We start from the raw sequence: 19,808 nt of genomic DNA, 5'->3' as shown, positions 1-19,808 counted from the left end.
ACCTTGACTTGACAGTTTAATTAACAGTGTTGGAGGTGACCTTGGGGGTCATCTAGTCCACCACCCCCACCCAAGCAGGAGACCCTACACCATTTCTGACAGATGGCAGTCCAGTCTCTTCTTGAAAGCCTCCAGGGATGAAGCTCCCACAACGTCTGAAGGCAACTTCTCTTCCATGGGTTGATGGTTCTCACGGTCAGGAAATTCCTCCGTAATTCCAGGTTGAACCTCTCCTTGGTCAGTTTCCATCTGTTGCGCCTTGTCTGACCTTCGAGGGCTTTGGAAAATAGCTTGAGCCCCTCCTCCTCTCTGTGGCAGCCCCTCCCTCAAATATTGGAAGAGTGCTATCGTCTCCCCCGTAACCCTTTTCATTTAACTAGCCAGGCCCAGTTCCTGCAACAGTTCTTGATATGTTTCAGCCTCCAGTCCCCTGATCATCCTGGTTGCTCTTCTCGGCACTTTCTCCAGAGTCTCAACATCTTTTTTATATCATGGTGACCAAAACTGGATGCAGGATTCTAGGTGTGGTCAGATGACTTGTTTGTGATCTGAAGGGGAATGGGCTCGGGTTCAAATTTTAAGGGGGAAGAAAGCAGGGGAGCATTTAAATCCAGGGGAAAAACCTCCCTGGGTCAAAACAGAAAATTTGGTACAGGAGACGGTGAAGAAGTGAATGGCACAGGGCATCGCTTAAAATGTCTGTCTCGGGAACAGGTGGAGTTTTGAAGATTGGACCTCCCTGTCCAAGAGCAGTCTACCAATGAACAAGCAGGAATACGTTGCGTCATCCCTTGGGAGAAGCATCTTCCTCTCCAGGAGATCTGGGAAATGAAGGGAGATGCCAGACCGGGCTTTTGCTGGTGCACCTTCAGGGGAAAAACAAAATCAAATTTATTGCTGACTTTGGGTCCTGAAACCTCAGCGGGACTTCCACGATCCAAGGCAGTCTACCTGAAAATTCTACTTACTTGGGCCTCCGGGGACCTAATGATTTTTTTTTTTTAATTAGACATGAAATGACTTCCTTTAAACTGGCAACGCAACCCCTTGCAACAGGCTGGTGAGAAGTCTGTTCTGCAGAGCAAAACGCGCATTAAAAGGTCCAAGCAGGCTGGAAATGTTTTCTCCGCCCCCCCACCCCCTTTTTTTGGTCTCAAATCGCGAGCATTTGCCAATTCTCCGGGGCTCGTCTGCCCGCCTCGATTGCTGTCTTAGCACACAAACGGGAATTATTTCTGATCAAACCAGCGGAAATCATTTCTGTGGTTTGCCATGCCGGAAACCGACTGAAGGAGTTTGTTGCATGGGGGGAGGGAGGCAGGCGTGGGTCCATTCAAGATGGAGGGCTGATGGGACACGTCACCTATGGCCGGGTGTGACCTCAACTGGGGGTGGGGGGGTGCAGATTTCGGAAAAAAAGGGGGGGCTTGAGCAATCCGGTTCTGCTTTCCCCCCACGTTGGATCTGAGCGCATTTCCTGTTTCCGAAGGGGAAATGGATGTGTGCCGTCCCTTTTTCTGTCCCTTCTCCAGTTGCAACAGTGGGGAAATCCCAGATGTTAGTAACACGTGAGAAGAAAACAAAAACACTTTTTAGGCTAAGAGGGTTAGGTGTCTATGGAGATTCTCGGCCATCCAGTTGTCCCAACTGGACTGTTTGGTTTTTTCTTAGAAGACGTTTCGCTTCTCCTCTTCAGCTTTCTCACAGAAGACAAGTTTTGACTCTTGCAATTTCTGGAGTTCTTCAAAACTGTTTCTCTAGATGGGGGGGGGTATGTATTGTCTTCGACTTCCGCTGACCACCTAGGTGGGTTTTCTCTAGGCTCTCCAGCCCCAAACCTTCAGGTGAGGGACTCCATCCTCCCCCCTCCCTCTTTCTTTCCATCTTTCCCAGCCTTATGGGCTTCTCAAAGAACTCCGGTTTTGACATGGACTATGTGCTATCACTGCTAACGCAGTGGCTCAGTGGCTAAGATGCTGAGCTTGCCGATCAGAAAGGTGGGCAGTCTGAGTTTGAATCCCCAGTAGTGGAGTGAGCCCCCCGTGACTTCTCCCAGCTTCTGCCAACCTAGCAGTTCAAAAGCACGTAAAAAAATGCAAGTAGAAAAATAGGCACCACCTTTGGTGGGAAGGGAACAGCGTTCCGTGCGCCTTTGGCGTTGAGTCATGCCGGCCACATGACCATGGAGACGTCTTTGGACAGCGCTGGCTCTTCGGGTTTGAAACGGAGATGAGCACCGCCCCCTAGAGTCGGGAACGACTGGCACAGATGTGCGAGGGGAACTTTTACCTTTATGTGCTATCAAGTCACATAAGCTCAAGAATCTAGATGGAATCCCGATAGACTTGAGCCCTGGGCTCCTATCCAATAAAATGAAATTCAGTGGTGAGAAAAACAAGGCATTTGGGCACAAAGAGCCAAGCGTACGGGTACTGGGTAGGTGAAACCTGGCTCAAAAAAAACAGTAACTGCAGGAGGCAGCTGCTTAAATATGAGCCAGCAGCAGCCCCAAAAGCCAACGCAATCCTCAGCTGCATAAACGGGGGGATAGAATCAAATCACGTGAAGTGCCATTTTATGTGGCCTTAATAAGATCACCTTCGGAATCCTGCATCCAGTTCTGGTCACCACACTATAAAAAAAAATGCCGAGACTCTAGAAAGAGTGCAGAGAAGAGCAACCAGGATGATGAGGGGGCTGGAGGCTAAAATTTAAGATGAACAGTTTCAGGATCTGGGCCTGGCTAGTCTAGGGAAGAGAAGGGCCAGGGGAGACAGGAGAGCATCTTCCAATATTTGGGGGGGGCTGCCCCAGAGAGGAAGGGGGTCGAGCTATTCTCCAAGGCACCTAAGGTCAGAACAAGAATCCAGGAGAGAAGCAACCTAGAAATAAGGAGAAATTTCCTGACAACAAAGACAATTAACCAGTGGAACAGCTTGCTACCAGAAGTTGTTGATGCTTTATAACTGGCGCTTTTTAAGAAGAGATTGCACAGCCATCTGTCTGAAATAGCATAGGGTTCTGTTTTTTTTTTTTTGTAATAATTTTTTATTGTTTTTGTCTTTTTATCACATATTACAATCTTTATATCAACAGTTTGTACAATGTTACATCGTCGTATCTATGTATGTTTTCCTCTCTTTACCATATATTACAATCCTTATGTCATCTTATCTATATATTTTTATGATATTTAACATATTTACCTACTTTTATATACAGTTCTATGTTTATTTATGTATATTGTTTTCGGCTTAATTGTTTTTCTTATTATCCAACCATTCATACCACTTATTCCAAATTTCGTAGTATTCCGATTCTTCTTTGTCCTTTAATTTTAGGGTTAATTTGTCCATCTCTGCACAATCCAAGGTTTTTTTAATCACTAATTCATCTGGCGGTGTATTATTTTGCTTCCAGCATTGGGCAAAGGCAATTCTAGCTGTGGTTAATATATGTGTTAGCAGATATTTAATTTTTTTTGTATAGTTCCCTTTAATTATTCCTAGTAAAAGGGTTTCGGGTTTATACTTTATTTGTTCCCCCGTAATTTCTTGTGCCCACTTCCAGATTCTTTTCCAGTATTTTTGCGTAGGGTTCTTGCTTGAGCAGAGGGTTAGACTAGAAGGCCTCCAAGGTCCCTTCCAACTCTGTGATTCTGCCAGTTCGATGGTGGTGTTAATAGCAACAATCGTGAAGGGATTCTGCATTCAGAGGCTTGGGGATGGAAAGAAGGGGGGGGCAACTTTTCACTTATTTTGAGAAGGACAGTTTTGGGGGAGCCTTAAAGGTCATGTAGTCCAGCCTTGCTCAATGACCTTTGTTTGCACAGCTGGAGGACTCTGGGATTAAAAGCCAGTCCCTAAGGCAGCCGTTTGCAAAAGCAACAATGTGTGTCGCACACACACACACACACACACACACACACACACTTCCATCTTCGAAAGGTTTATATTTATAACTTATTTTCTTTTCCTCTTCCTTGTCTGTGTGTGGCTTCCCCCCACACGCCTGGAAACGAGAAGGTGAGACTTACAGAGGCCTCTTTGCTTTCTCAATTCAGGCTAAAGCTTCCGTGCTTTCAAGTGCTTAGAGACGGTGCATAAGGGATCCATTTTCCGGCCACGCCAGGCACGGTCAAGATGGCAGCGGCAGCCGTGGTGAGTGGATCCATCCCTGCGGGACCAGTGATACCTCCTTTCTCCGAACCGACGGATGTCTCGCTGAACGACATCGTGGTGACCGCCTCTTTGCCCAGGTGGGTGCTTCCTGTCTGTCTCTCCCCCACCCCACCCCCAGCCTCAAGGGACACCCATTTTTTACTATGGGGTCTTTCGGCCATTAATGGGGGGGAGGGGGAGTCCAGATGGAATTTTACCTCCTTGCCTCTAAAACCTGCTAAGTGGAGATTTAGTAAAACAAGGTTGAACTTCTTTGAAACTGACCATCCTGGTTTGTAGTTTAATGGTCTGTACAGACCAGATATTCGAGGCTTGCTCAAACACGCTTCACCCTGCGTGTGTGTCAGGCGTGAACAACCAGACCCACACGAGTAGAGCTCACACTTATGACAGTTGACTTAGTGACCAAAGTTACAGTGGCACTGGGGGGGGGGAAGTGACTTTTGATCATTTTCCACACTTACAGCATCCCCCCACAGTCACGTGATCAGACTTCGGGCACTGGGCAACCGACTCCTAGTTATGACGGTCGCAGTGTCCCCGGGGCCGCGTGATCCCCTTTGGCAAAGTCAACGGTGAACGGGCGCATGACGAGTTTAAGAACTGCAGTGATTTCACCAAACTGCTGCGGAGAGAAAAGTTTGCAACACGGGGCAAAACTCACTTAACAGCTGTCTGGCTTAGCCACAGAAATTTTGGGCTCAATTGTGGTCGTAAGCCAAGGACTACCTATCAGTGCTGGAAGGGAGTAGCGGTTGGCGCTCTGTTGATACGCTAATGGGTTGCTCTGATGGTGTTTTTGAGTGGTTTTTTTCCCATCCTTGTCAGTTCCTTGGTTAGTTTGTCTGGTCTTAATCCCTGCTTATCTGAATTGTTCTTTCCTTTTGAGTCCTTGGGGTTCTCTAACATTGGTTGTTGGCTTCCGTACCTTTCATTACCCAACTAGGTAACATGACCAGCGCTGGAGGGAATTAGCCATCAATCTGAAAAGAAAAGAAAAGAATCGCATCTCTAACGATCATCGGTCCGTTGCCCCAAATTCGCCCCACCCTTCATGCAATATCTCTGGCGTTCTTTCCTCTTCCTCGTGCTTTGAATTTCTCAATGGAAGTAGTTCCTGATTCCCTCTAAAAAGCAGAAAGGGCCCTTGAGGCCATCCAGTCCATCCTGCCTACTCAAGGCAGGGATCCTTTCCTCTTTCTCCGAAATATGAATTTCAAAGGGTTGCAAAATGGGACAAAACTGAATTAACAGCTGAGTTTAGCAACAGAAATTGTAGGCTCAGTTGTGGTCGTAGGCCGAGGACTACCCATAGAGGTAGTCATCCGTGCTGGAAGGGAGTAGCGGTTGGCTCTCCGTTGATATACTAATGCAGGGGTGTCCAAACTTGGGAACTTTAAGACTTGTGGACTTCAACTCCCAGAATTCTGGGAGTTGAAGTCCACAAGTCTTAAAGTTCCCAAGTTTGGACACCCCTGTACTAATGGGTTACCCTCTTGGTGTTTCTGAGAGTGCTTTTTTTCTTCCTTGTCAGTTTCTTTGTCAGGGTGTTGCTGGCCTTTTTGTCTGGCCTTAATCCCTGCTTATCTGAGTCCTTGGCGTTTCTAAGCTTCCAAACTTCTTATTACCCAACCAGGTAACATGACCAGTGCTTGGAGGGAATTAGCCATCAATCTTAGAAGAAGAAAAGAAAAGAATTGCATCTCTAATGATCATCTGTCAAGTGCCCCAAATTCGCCCCACCCTTCATGCAATATCTCTGCCGTCCTTTCCTCCTTCTTTCAAATCGGAATTTCTCAACGGATTCCCTTTAGAAGACGAAAGGAGTTATTTCCTTAACATTGTAGAATTCAAGGACTGGGGGGACCCTTGAGGCCATCCAGTCCACACACACACCCCACCTGCCAAAGGCAGGAATCCTTTCCCCGCTCTTCAAAATATGAATTTCAAAGGGTCTTAAAATGGGACAAAATTCACTTAGCTGTCTCATTTAGCAACGGACATTTTGTCCTCGGACCAGGACTATTACCCGTCATAAGAGTTGGGGGCTCCCAGTGTTTGAGTGTGGGCTTTGAGAACTGAGTGGAGGGTGGCCTTGACAGCCCATCTTGGGGGGGGGGCAAGGAGGGCCATGGCGTAATCTTGAAAAGGCAAATGCTGATAACCAGCTGAAGACTATCCAAGAGATGTTACTTGGTGCCCCACTCCCAGCTTGGCAGAAAGGTGGGCAGCGCCTTGAGGGACACGGGGTGGGGTGCGGGGAAAACCCCAGTTGCACGTGAGTCACCCTCTTTGCAAGCAAATTGGGGGGAGCAGGGGGGGCTGTTTCCAGGCTGGGCTATTTCATGCACCCCATGCCAGCTGCCCCTTCTTCCCCCATGGCTTCTTTTCTCTGTTGAAGGGTCTATTCAGACTAAACAGCCTTTGCAGAAATGCTGGGCATCGGAGGAACCAGGCTCCAGCATCAGGGACACTCACCCTCTGTGTGTGTGTGTGTGTGTGTGTGTGTGTTTGTGATTTTCTGCTTTTGCTCTCTGCTCAAAAACAAGAGGTTTATCTCACCAATGCGGATGCTGGCTTTGTGGGTGCCCCTTACAAAGAGAGGGGTTCGGTGCCAGCTGTCTCTCCCTCCTTTTTTCCTTCCCTCCCTGTTACGGTCCAGGAAAGGGTGCTTTGAACGGGTGGCAGAGGGTGGGAAATCGGAGGCAGGATTTTCGCGCGGCTACCCCACAGCTCCACGAGTTCCAGCAGGCTTCGGGAAAAGGCCCCGTCCTGTGGTTTGCAGCTTCTCAGAAGAAAACCTTGGTGGTTTTGGAGTGAAGACAGGGATGTGGCAACCAAAAAGCTGAGCCCTGTAATTTGGGGTACGGCCGACAGGGAAAGTCTTGTGCCACCCCAACATTTGCTGCCTGTGAATTACAGGGTGGGGCTCCGAGAGGAGGAGAACTGTCGAAGAGATAAATGAGCAGTTATCTACGGGGGTGGAGAGGGGGGGCTGTTAGTCTCCAAGGATTAGGACAGCGAAGGGGGCTTGGAGACCCCCTAACCGGTTGTGTCTTATCGGGACAATTTTGAAAGCCGGCTGGAGATGCCCTTGGAGAAGGGTCTCCTTTAACCCATTTTTGGTCACGGGGAAAGAGGGCCCAGAAGTCTCTGTCCTACGCTGGAGGGGTGAAAAAAACCGGCTTCGCTTGGGAAACAGGCCGGGCGAGTAGCTGAGGGCAAAGCCATTGGCTCTCCTTCCTTTTAAGATCTTTTAAGATCTGCGGAGAATCACCGAGTGAAGAAATTTGGGGATTACACCGACCTTGGGAAGGGAGGGAGGCGTTATTCCTCTGGACTAGAAGTGGCCCAGATAAAGTGGCCCTGGGGAATACTGGGAATACAACATCCAGTTCTGGTCATCACAACCCCAAAAAAGATGATGTCTCTTTGGGAAAAGTGCAGCGAAGAGCAGCTAAGACGATCAAAGGCCTGGAGACAAAAACATGCGAAGGACGGTTGCAGGATTTGGGTTTGGCCAGTCTGGAGGAAAGAAGGACTAAGGGGCGACAAGGATAGCAGCCTTCCAGTATTTGAGCCACAAATAAGAGGGGGGGGGGGTGTCAACCTATTCTCCAAAGCACCAGAAAACAGGACAAGAAACAGTGGTTGGAAACTAATCCAAGAGAGAAGCAACCTGGAATTAAGGAGAAACTTCCTACTGCTTGCCACCAGAAGTTGTGGGTGCTTCATCACTGGAGGTCTTTAAGAAGAGATTGGTCAAATATCTGTCTGAAATGGCATAGGGCAGGGGTGTCCAAACTTGGGAACTTTAGGACTTGTGGACTTCAACTCCCAGAATTCCCCAGCCAGCCATGCTGGCTGGGGAATTCTGGGAGTTGAAGTCCACAAGTCTTAAAGTTCCCAAGTTTGGACACCCCTGGCATAGGGTCTCTTGCTTGAGCGGGGGGTTGGACTAGAAGACCTCCAAGGTCCCTTCCTGCTCTATTCCTCCGCTGCCTGGAAGCTGCCCCCCTCTCTGAACTGAAAAAGCACAGGGTATATTTTTAATTTTTGAGACCTTTCCAGCCTGCCTTTGCTGTGCCTTCTGCCCAGGAAGTTCCTTGCAAGTGTTTCTGTATGAAATGAACTCTTCCCAGATCCAGCAGGCCTAGGTCCTCTTCTCCCTTTCCCCATGCAACTGGGAAATCCCAAAATGATGCAATGGACAGGTTGCAGAACGCCCCAACTTTAGCTAACCAGGTTTGAGATGCGAGTGAGGGTCCCGGTGGAAAAAGAAGAGATGTCGGGGTTCCAAGTAATACCCCCACAATAAATAGGACTCCGAGGCAGGCGGATTCCTCTGAGAACTGATTTATTGGAAATATCATATGGGCACAGGCTGGTGAAAAACCCACTCTGAATATTGCCACGGTTTTCGCCAAGTTAAAAGTAAAAGTTCTCCAAACAGTCACATGGTCCAATCACCGTGTCATCCAGTTGCCTGGTAACGTCACTCCGCCTCTTTCCAGCCACCTGTGGGAATGTCCTTGGTTCTCAAGAGAAAGTACTTTTGTTTTGGCCACAAACTCCAGCTACCTCTACTCCCCCCCCCCCCCCCCATCCCTCAGCTCCAGTTGGGCTCAGCCCAACTTCAGAGTTGACAACAGAACTAAAGATATGTGTAAACCATGGCAATTTTAGGACTTGTAGACTTCAATTCCCAGAATTCCTCAGTCAGCTTGGAGAGCCCTGGTGCAAAGCAACTTTAGCATGGATTGGGCCTGTCTTTGCAATTTGATTTTAATAGGAAGGAAGGAAGGTTGGAAAGAAAGGAAGGATGGAGGGATAGAAAGAAGGAAAAAAGTTGTAAAAAAATAAAAGGAAGGAAAGGAGAAAGAAGGAAAGTTGGAAAGAAAGAGGGAGGATGGAAAGAAAGAAAAAGAAAGGGAAAGAGGAAAATTAGGAAAGGAAGGAAAAAAGAAAGGGAAGGAAATTAGGGGAAAAAAGGAAGGATAGAAAAAAGGAAAGAGGAAAAAGGAGGGAGGAATGTTGGAAAGAAGGAACGAGGAAGAAAGAAGAAAAGGAAGAAAAAGAAAGGAAGAAGATTATAAATGGTCTCCAAAGTGGCATCATGTCAGAGGGATATAAATTCTTGGCAGTCCCAGGGCCTGGCAAATGTTGGGAGAAGCCTATGCCCAGGAGCCTTGAAAAAGGCATGAATGCAGTATTGAGGGCACAGGGGCTGCCAAAGAAGATGGCCTGGCATCGGGGTCCATTGCCTAAGTAGAGTCGGCTGTTCCCTGCATGGAGCAGCGGTGCCAACTTTGCCCCCTGTTGCCCAGGGCATCTCCAGCCGGCCCTTTTGCCGGCAAGGGCAGAACCCCGGAGGGCTGGCGCTGCGGGTGAGGTCACAAGCAGCCCTTCTGGAACTCTGGGGCTGGCAGAAAGCAGCTGCCCATCGCTGCAGAGGGCACCCTCCTGCCCGGGGGCAGGGAGAGGGTGCCCTTTTGGGGGATCGCGGGGCTCTCCAGAAGACCAGCCACCCCAGCCCATCAAGTCCGACGCTAAAAGATGCCACATAACCAACAGCAAACAATTGTGCCACCTGCTATGGGAGAGGAATAACGAAGCAAGGTCCAGGTGTGTCTCAGTGTGATTGTGTTTGTGGGGGTCCTTCCTCCCCCCCCCCCCCGGAGACTGGGGGCAGGGGGGTCATTTTCCATTGGGCAGAATTATTCCCGGTAACTGGGTGAGGAGCCCAGTCCCTGAGGCATCCCTCCAGGGCCTCTGCTCTCAGTCAGAAGATTGGCAGATGGCCCCAACAAAATAATCCATGTTTGGAGGGGGACCTTGGAGGTCATCTAGTCCTAACCCCTGCTCAAGCAGGAGACCCGGTACGTTTCTGGATAAGTGGCTGTTCAGTCTCTTCTTGAGAACTTCCTCTGAGGGAGCACCCACAGTTGTTCCGCTGGTTAATTACCAGAATGACAGTATTAGAAGGGACCTCGGAGGTCTTCTAGTCCAACCCCCTGGTCTGCCAGGACACCCTATCCCATTCCAGGCAAGTGACTGTCCAATCTCTTCTTAAAAGCCTCCAGTCGTGGTGGCAAGCTGTTCCACTGGTTAATTGTCCAATGGGGGGGGGGGTAGGTAGATGGATGGATAGGAATAGTGAGAGTTGATCTTAAAAGTTCCTGAGAGATGGAAGGACCTTTCTGGCCAAGGGGTGGCTCTCCCTTGAGGGATCCATTCTGCAGATCTCCAGGATCCCTGGCTGGATTGCAGCTCCCTGGAGGTTGCGGAAGCCCCACTCCCTCCTTTGTGGTGGGTTTCCTCCTCCCATCTCTGCATCCCCCCCCTCAAAAAAACCCCAGCCTGCTCACAACCGCCCTGCCCCTGCTCTGGTGTTGCATTGGCCGCTGGTGCTTTGGCCCTGGGGGGAGCAAGGGTGTAGCCTGCCCCCCTGCCCTGAGTCCTTCTCCCAGCCCCCCTTCCTCCAATGGGGACAGGATCACTGAAGAGGGGGGGGAGGTTTTCCTCATGGGAGGGGGGATTAAGCGGGGAACGTGTTCCTTTTGCTCCTGGGGGACAGTCTGGCTCGGTGGTCCCTAAACCTTGCGGGGGGGGGGGGAGATAACTGAGCAAGCGACAGGTTGGCCCGTACACACATGTGCATGCAGTCCGGTTGCAAGTGGAGCTGTGTGCGCGGGGGGGGGCAGTCCACCACTTGAGGTGGCCCAGTTGCGAATGGGTCGCAACCCTGTAGTGGGCCACGGGACGGAGGGGGGGATGGGGGACCCCCTGGCCTGACTTTTTCTTTCTTTTTCCCTGCAGAGCTCACCACCAGCACCCTGCGGAGGAGCCAGAAGCTGCGATGTCGAAAGGTAGGAAAAGAGTGGAAAGGAGACCACCCGGAAACTCAAACCTAGCTGGCACGGGCGTTTTAGCACGGTGTGTCTTAAGCGCAGTGGCCGCTTTGTAACGTTAGCCGTCATTAAACAAACAGTCGTAGGTTGAGGACTCCTGATACATGTTAGTCCTCGACTTGCGTCCGACGGTTCAAAGTAACGACGGCCTCGGAAGAAGTGACTTAGGACTCTCCTCTTCCGACCGTCAGAGAGCAGGACAGTCTTCTTGCCTGCTCCCCTCCAGGGCCGACCGCCGGAGCCGGGGGTCTGTGGACCACCAAGCGTGACGGAGAGGTCAAGCTGCGGATGGAGTCGAGTGGCATCGGCTCCCAGCCCCCCATCACCGTCCACGAGCTCTTCCTGGCCACTGTGGAGAAGTTCGGCCACTTCCCAGCGCTGGCTTCCAAGAAACAGGGCCACTGGTCCAAGCTGACCTTCCGCCAGTACTACGAGGAGTCCCGCAAGACCGCCAAAAGCTTCCTCAAGGTCTCAGCATGGGGAGGGGGCTTATGGGGGGGAGGGAATTGGGGAGGGGGGACGTGCAGGCTCTCTGGCACCGTGTTGCCATCAGTTCACGACAGCCCTGCAAGGTAGGGCGGCTGCAGGGGGGGCACCGGCTGGTCCTGGGAGTCTGGGGGTGGGGTGGGGGTGGGGATCTTTCTGGCTTTGGCCTGGGGAGGGGAATGGGTGCTTTGAGGTGGGGGCAGTGAGGGGGAGCATCGGGGGGGGCGAGGGGGTCTCGCTGACGTCTCTGTCCTCCCCCCACAGCTGGGCCTGGGGCGCTTCAACAGCGTTTGCATCCTGGGCTTCAACTCGCTGGAGTGGTTCCTGGCCGACATCGGCGCCATCTTTGCTGGGTAAGGAGAAGGCCCCTCCCCGCCTCCCCTCTTGAGGGGGGGAAAAAAGGGGGAGGGGGGTGTCCCCACCTGCAGAGATTGACAACTTCTCCCATGCCGAGGGTTCAGGGCCAGCCCCCTCTTCCCTCCCTCCCCCCTCCTTTCTGCTCTCCTGTTTTGGGATGGGTCAGGGCAGAGGGGAGGGGTCTCTGGGTCAGCCTTTGAAGGGGAGCCCCCCTCCCCACCTCAGGGGGCCCCTTCCTCGGTGTTTGAGAGGACTCTGCAGACCTTGACGGTGCCGCTCAGCAGTTGGCTATGAAGCCGTTCATCCTTACGGCTAAATCTACTCCTGAGTTGTTACGTTCTCCGATAACGGAGACTATTTGTAGGGTTGAAATGAGGGGGTCCCGGGTGGTCTCCTTGCAGGCGTTTCGTGACCCAACTAGGGAACATCATCAGTGCAAACCCCTTCCCCTTTTAGCACTGATGACGTTGGGCCATGAACTGTCTGCAAGGAAACCTCCAAGAGGCTCAAAGACCCCACAGTCCTCTCCCCCCCTCCTCCCCCCCTCCCTCTCCTCCTCCCTGCAAACTCCATTTCTCCCAAATCCCTCCTCCCTTCTAGCACTGATGATGTTACCTAGTTGGGTCATGAAACGTCTGCAAGAAAATCACCGAGCTCAAGAGAGCCTCCAGGACCCCATAGTCCTCCTCTTCCTCCTCTCCTTCTCTTTCTCCTCCTACCACTGATAATGTTCCCTAGTTGGGTCATGAAACGTCTGCAAGAAACCACCTCCATAGTCCTCCCCCTCCTCCTCCTCCTGGGGGAAGTGGGAAGCTGCCCCAGGTGGGTGGGTGAGGGGCTTTCATTGGCATTGCCTCGGATTCAGGGGGTCTTCATCCTGGTGCACCACCAGGAGGCCTAATTTTCCTCGCCTCTCAGTTGGGAGCATCCAAGTCCCCAAAGGATGCGTGGAGAGCCGTGCAGCCCCCCTCCCCAAGTCTCCCCTTTGTCTCCCCCAGTGAGGGAGGTGGAAGGTGGGCTCTGACAGGGGGCGCATCCTCTCTTGGCAGGGGGTTTGCCGTGGGCATCTACACCACCAACTCCGCTGAGGCCTGTCACTACGTTGCGGAGAATTGTGGGGCCAACATCATCGTGGTGGAGAACGACAAACAGCTGCAGAAAATCCTGGAGGTGAGAGCCAGGCTCTTGGGCTGGGGGAGGGAGCCAGGGAGGTCTTCTAGCCCACCCTCCGGCCCGGGAGGCCCTGAAACACAGCCCAGTTCCCCTCAATGGCTATCTGAACTCCAAACTGGAGGAAGTGGGTGATTTTTCTTTCGGGGGAATTATTGGGGATCTCAGGGAAGACATTTTGGGGTGAAGGATCTCTTGTTTTGCCCCCCCCCCCAGGTGGAGAAAAAGCTTCCTCTCCTAAAAGCCATCATCTACTACAACGAAGACATCAAAGAGAAAAGGCCCAACCTCTACAGCGTGAGTACCTTCCTTTCTGCCGATCCTCGACTTACGACCAGAATTTCCACAGCTAAACAAGGCAGCTGTTAAAGTGGATTCGGCCGTGGGATTTATGAGCTTTTTTTTCCCACGGTGGTTAGGCAAACTCCTGAAGTTGTTAAAGTGAATCATTCGGTCGTTAAGCGAATCTGGCTTTTCCCACATTGACTCTGCTTTGACCCCAAGACACTCCTCAGCTTACGACCACAATTGAGCCTGAAATTTCTGTTGTCAAGTGAGAATTTCTGTTTGTCCCACTTTACGACCTTTCCTGCCACAATTGTTAAGTGAATCACTGCAGTGGTTCATGACACGGTCGTTAAGTGAATCTGGCTTCCCCCTTGAAGGTCGGCAAATGGGATAACGTCACCCCATTACAAATGCGAGTCAGCATCCGAATTTTGATCACGTGACCCCAGGGATGCTGCTGAGGTCGTAACTGTGAAAAACGGTCACGTTTTTCAGTGCCGTTGTAACATTGAACGGTTGCTAAATGAACTGTTGTAAGTCGAGGGCAGCCTGTGAGGGGAGGACCAGTTGTAAGACACTTTTCTTTTTCAGTGCCGTTGCAACTCGGGCGGCTGAACCAACGGTCGTAAGTCAAGGGCAACTGCGGTCCTTGCCCTGCTCCCTCCAGATTCCCTCTGGCAGGAGGTGTTTCTTCCTCACAGGATCCCAGGGATCGGGAGGGGCCTGGGATCCCACGTGGGGGGAACGTTGTGCCTCTGAGCAGGCCTCTCGGGCAGCCCTGGCACTGGGGAGGGGGCCGGAGTTGTCCCTGCGTAGCTGCCCACCGGCCTTTGTTTGCCTAAAGGGAGCGGGGAAGTCCACTGTTTGCTTAAAGGGAGGGGCTAAACCTTACGGCGTGCCAAAATTGTGTGCGTGCCCACTCAATCCTCCCTGCCCACTTGCGCATATGCGCGCAACCCACCTTGTGCATGCATGCGAGACCCCCTGCGCATGTGCGCATTAACACACACACCCCGTGCATGCAAGCACGGCTCCTCCCCAGCCTCCGGAGGCTTTCCTGAAGCCTGGGGAGCGTGAAAAACGGCCTCCAGTAGCCCTCCGGAAGGACGAAAAAACAGCTGGCCAGTGCACACATGCACACCGGAGCTGACAGCTGGCGTGCCGCCAAATATGGCTCCGCTTGCCACAGGTTCGCCATCACGGGGCTAAAACCTTGCGCCCCACACCTTCCGATTGTTCTGTCCCAAGCCTGTACAACATATACGGACGCAGACTTGGCTGCCTGCCACAACTAAGGAGGGAGATAAGCAACCCCTTGGCTGGGAGCCCAGAAAATTATCTCTATGAAAACAAGGCTTGAACTCACGAAATTCTCCCAATCTTTCTCTATGGCTGGATCAGTAAATTGTTGTTTCCTGCAAAATTCCCCTCCCGTCGCCCCACCTATAAGCTCTCCGGGAGGGGCCAATCAGTAGCCACCTGTTCCTATTTCCTTCTCTGAGCCTTTTTCCAAAGCTGCTCCCTCCTCCTCGCAGCCCTATGCATATGCATGCCAGGGACAGCCTCCCTCTGTTCTTCCTCACTGCTCCCTGACTCAGACGCCACCTGGTGGCCAACAGGCCTCTCTAGTCCCTGCTCTGACTCCGAACACTCCCCAGAGTCTTCCTCAGCCTCCAGGGCAGTCCCATCGCGGTCATCGCTATCAGATTCCACCAACAGCTCAGTCGGCCGCTGTTGAGCCACAACACCGATGCACCGATGTGGGTCTGGCCGCCTCCTTCTGACCCGAGGCTGTGGGGTTTTTTTCTTCCCCACCAGTGGGAGGAGTTCATGGCCCTGGGCAGCTCCGTCCCGGATGAGCAGCTGGACAAGGTCCTGGCCAGCCTGAAGCCCAACCAGTGTTGCACCATCATCTACACGTCGGGGACCACCGGGAACCCCAAAGGAGTCATGCTCAGCCACGACAACGTAAGCCTGGGACACTGGGTGTGTGTGTGTGTGTGTACCTAAGGGGTCTCCAACCTTGGAAACTTGTGGACTTCAACTCCCAGAATTCCACAGCCAGTTTTGTCCCAAAGCTGCTTTTTTTTCAGGAGGCAACTGGACTTTCTTGGGTTTTTGTCTTGATGAGGTTCCGCTTCTCATTTGAGAGGCTTCTTCAGTTCATCGGCATTATTGAAGAACGGAAGAACCACCCTGGATGAGAAGTGAAACCTCTTCAAGGAAAAAACCCAAGAGAGTCCAGTTGCCTTTGTTGGGAGGAAGGGGAGAAATCACCTTTGGGGCATTTAAATGAAGAAATGTGTAAATATTCACCCTGGAATAAACCTCCAGCGTTTTAAGCTCCTCCCAGACCTTCTCTGGTTGACGTAGTTTAAAGAGCATTTGCTGGTGGTTGTTTTTTTAATAAGGGCAAAGGGTTCCTCTCCTTTCTAGCTTCCTAAGACCTTTTTCAGATTAGTCCCAAAGGTGCTGCTGCTTTTTTTTTCAGGAGGCAAACTGGACTTTCTGGTTTTAGTTTGAAGACGTTTTGCTTCTCATCCAAGAAGCTTCTTCAACTCTGGCTGATGATGGGGAATTCTTCAGTCAGAGCTGAAGAAGCTTCTCGAATGAGAGGTGAAACGCCTTCAAAGAAAAAAACCCAGAAAAGTCCAGTTACCTCTTGAAAAAGCACTTTGGGGGCAACTGAGGACACCTGTAAGCCTCCAAGAGTTTCAAAGACCCTCTCAAAGGATGCAAATGACCGGTTTGTCTGCAAGGAGTATAAACCCTTCCCATTCCCCAGTATCCTGCCAGAGCTGAAGAAGCTTCGCGGATGAGAAGCAAAACGCCTTCAAAGAAAGAACCAGAAAAGTCCAGTTGCCTCCTGGGGGGAAAAAAAAAGCACTTTTGGAACAACCAGGATGGCTGAGAATCTCCATAGATCAGGGGTGTCCAAACTTGGCAACTTTAAGACTTGTGGACTTCAACTCTCAGAATTCCCCAGCCAGCAGAGCTGGCTGGGGAATTCTGAGAGTTGAAGTCCACAAGTCTTAAAGTTGCCAAGTTTGGACACCCCTGCCATAGATGTTGCAAATGCTCAAAAGTGTATATTTTTTGCAAATCTTTGCAAAAAGATTTTTTGTGTTTCCTTGGGGGGGTCGTAATAGCCAATAGAGGTGGCCTGAGGTTCCTGTGTGACTCCTGGGAGGGGTGGAGGGGGGCAGTCGCCCCTCCGTGGCAGCCACGCCGTCTTTCTCTTGCAGATCACCTGGACGGCCAAGGCGGCTGGAGAGTACGTCAACCTGAAGACGGCCTTGGAGGGCCAGGAGAGCGTGGTCAGCTACCTGCCGCTCAGCCACATTGCCGCCCAGATGATCGACATTTGGCTGCCCATCACCTTTGGCGTGGAGACGTACTTTGCGCAGCCGGATGCTCTGAAGGTGAGTTGGCCTTTCCTGCTTCTCCCTTTAGGAGGCCGAGGGGGCTTTCACTATCCTTACATCACACACACACACACACACCGATTCTAACCACAGCCGCCCTGCAAGGTAGGCTGGACCAGGGCTCAGAGTTTGAAAGAGAAGTTAGCTCTGCCTTCATTTGAGCTCAGCTTCTAGTGCCCCCACCCCCCAATGGGTGTGGTCAGTGGTGGGATTTCCTAGGGGTGCCCCATCCTGGTTTTTTGGGCGTCAGCTGAGGTTGGCTAGGTGCTGCCCCCTAGTGGGGAAAGCAAAAGTTCCCTTAAGGACAGCTGGATTCCTTGTTATAGGCAGGTCTCGTTTTGCATCTGCTCTGTTTACCGACCATTTGAAGATACAACGGTGCTGGAACATAAATGGCAGGACTTGAAACTGCTGCAGCACCCGACAGTCAACCGACCCCCATTTGCGACTTTGCTGCAGAGGCAGCAGTAAAACCGCAACACTAGGTCTCGCTTAATGACCGAAGGGGGAGTGACTTCAGTCTATCACAGTCACACCCCCATTGTAGTCATGAAGTGAGAACTGCCTGTTAAGCTTTGGCAGTGGTACAGAACTGATTCTTCCAGGGTATGTTTTTACTTTCCAGTTGATACTTTGGCTGTGGGATTTCCTGGTGGTCTCTCAACCATATGCCCGCTAGGCTGGTTTCCACTCAGCTTTTTCTGTTTTTTTTTTTATCATGTAAAATACATTTATTAATTTTGCATTGTTGTGTTGAGTAGTAACATTCCCCAATATTGCATACTGTTGATATTTGCAGATTGAGTCTGTAGTTTGTCAAAGATGCAATAAATTACAGATGATCATTTGAAACACAATAAAAATATAGATCTCAATTCTTTCAGCGGTTTCATAATACACATTTTCTAAATACATTTTTAGTTAATATAACAAACTGTAAATAAGGCGCCAGCAAATAAATCCAACTTAATTTAGAAAGTGGCCCTTTCTGGGGGAGATGGTTGACTAAGATGTAGGTAGGTAGGTAGGTAGGTAGGTAGGTGTGGATGGATGGATGGATAATGGTAGACAGACGGCCATAGATAAAGATGGATAGTTGGGCAAACAGATAAACAGATGGATGGATACACAGACAAATTGATCAGAGATAGAGAGGTAGACGAATTGATGGATGGATAGAAAGGAAAACATACAGATGGATAAATAGGCAGAGCGAGATAAGCAGGCAGGTAGATAGGTGAAAGCAGTGTCCCAAAGGGGGGAGGGCCAGAGGGCCAATATTCCTGGGTTGGGTTTTTCTCCAGCCCCTCCCTCCCCCCCTCCCCCCCTCCCTCCCCCCTTTGGAGTCCCCTTCCCTGCCCTCTTCTCCGTCCGTCCCCTGACCGCCTCCTTTGCCTTGGCCTGGCAGGGCAGCCTGGTGGACACCTTGCGGGAAGTGAGACCCACGGCCTTCATGGGGGTCCCCCGCGTGTGGGAGAAGATGCAGGAGCGGATGAAGTCGGTGGGGGCCAAGTCCTCCACGCTGAAGAAGAAGATCGCCATGTGGGCCAAGACCGTGGGGCTGGAGACCAACCTGAAGCGCATGAACGGGTAGGAGGGCTGGGGAGGGGCCAGCGCTGGCCGGATGCCGCCAGTGCCTGAATCGCAGCCCCTGTTTCATGGGTCTGGGGGTCGGAAAAGCCCCTTCCCTGCCAAGGGACAAGGCTGCAATAAGGGGAGGGCTTTCGGTAGGTGCAAAGGTGGGCAAGGGGATTTTAAAATCCCCCCCCCCAATCAAGGGACGGGAGGGAGGCAGAAGCAGCCAGGATAGCCTCTGCAAGGTGTGAACCTTTTAGGACCCTCTGTAGCCCCTTCTGAGCCCACCATGCCATCTGCTTCCCTGGGCACAGGGGCTACACCCAGATGGGCAGATGGCCTGTCCAATCAAAGCAGGGCATCCCCACCCCCCACCCCACAAGGAGTCCACCCCTGAGTTGCTGGACCCGATTTCTTGCCTGCATCCTAGCAGGACCTGGGGTGGACTTTCTGCTCATCCTGAGCCTTGGTCAGAGGGTCTTCCTGTTGGTGCCCACTCCTTTTTTTTCCCTTGCAGGGGCCTGGTGACCAAAGTTGCGGGGGGGGGGGGGGGGCTTTGAGGCATTTTCTCTCTATAGCTAGTCCTCAACGTACGACCACAATGGAGCCTGTTTCATGTCGCTTGAGTGAGCAATTTGTTTTGCCCTGTTTTACGACTCTTCTCGCCACGTTTCGTCAAAACGAATCCCTGCAGCAGTTGTTAAATTAATAACAAGGTTGTTAAGTGAATCTGGCTCCCCCGTTGTCTTCGCTTCTCAGAAAGGGACCGGGGCGTTGCGGCCGTCATAAACATGAGTCAATTGCCAAGCACCTGAATTTTGACCACGGGGATGGTGAAATAGTTGTTAAGCGTGAAAAACGGCCACAGGTCAGTTTTTTTCAGTGCTGTTGTAACTTTGAATGGTCGCTAAATGAACTGTCATAAGTCGGGGACGGCCTGTATTCTTCCTCCCCTCCTCCCTATTTTCCCTGCAACGACAACCCTGCGAGGTAGAAAAGCTGAGAGAAAAGCCCAGCCAGCTTCCATGCCTAATGGGGGACTAGAATTCACCTTTACAAACATTACAACCGTCATAAAGTACAAGTCAATTGCCCCAGAGTCTTTGGATCAACGTGACCCTGGGGATGTGGCAACGGTCGTAAGTGTGAAAAAGGGTCGTAAGTCGCTCTTTTTCAGAGCCATTTTGGGCAGGCTGCAAAGAGTCTCCCTGATTGGGTTGCTTCCCGGATTGATTATGGAAATTAATGTTTAAAAAGAGAAAAATTCAGACATTTGGCAACTGCTTCATATTTATGACAGTCACAGCGTCCCGGGGGTGGTGGTGGTGTCACACAGTCCATTTTTTGCAACCGTCCATGGGGGAAACCAGATTCGCTTAAAACAACCGTGTGGCTAACTTAACTGTAGTAATTCA

At 51.3% G+C, this 19,808-nt stretch overlaps 1 protein-coding gene across 1 annotated transcript in view; it reads left to right on the top strand.

Moving 5' to 3' along the window:
- Positions 1 to 19,808, top strand: part of ACSBG2 (acyl-CoA synthetase bubblegum family member 2) — a 39,093-nt gene that overhangs the window by 10,640 nt on the left and 8,645 nt on the right. Inside the window, exons 2-10 of the mRNA XM_081936336.1 lie at positions 4,064 to 4,258; positions 11,001 to 11,050; positions 11,319 to 11,560; positions 11,843 to 11,931; positions 12,985 to 13,105; positions 13,322 to 13,402; positions 15,212 to 15,361; positions 16,639 to 16,815; positions 18,227 to 18,408. Coding sequence (XP_081792462.1) covers positions 4,143 to 4,258; positions 11,001 to 11,050; positions 11,319 to 11,560; positions 11,843 to 11,931; positions 12,985 to 13,105; positions 13,322 to 13,402; positions 15,212 to 15,361; positions 16,639 to 16,815; positions 18,227 to 18,408 — 1,208 coding nt within the window. The 5' untranslated portion in view covers positions 4,064 to 4,142. The remainder of the gene's footprint in view (positions 1 to 4,063; positions 4,259 to 11,000; positions 11,051 to 11,318; positions 11,561 to 11,842; positions 11,932 to 12,984; positions 13,106 to 13,321; positions 13,403 to 15,211; positions 15,362 to 16,638; positions 16,816 to 18,226; positions 18,409 to 19,808) is intronic.

The sequence above is a fragment of the Natrix helvetica genome (assembly GCF_964273705.1).
Source record: "Natrix helvetica genome assembly, chromosome: 1".
Classification (NCBI taxonomy): Eukaryota; Metazoa; Chordata; class Lepidosauria; order Squamata; family Natricidae; genus Natrix; species Natrix helvetica.
Note: the sequence above shows the minus strand (reverse complement) of the source record. Positions and strands in the feature narration are given on the sequence as shown.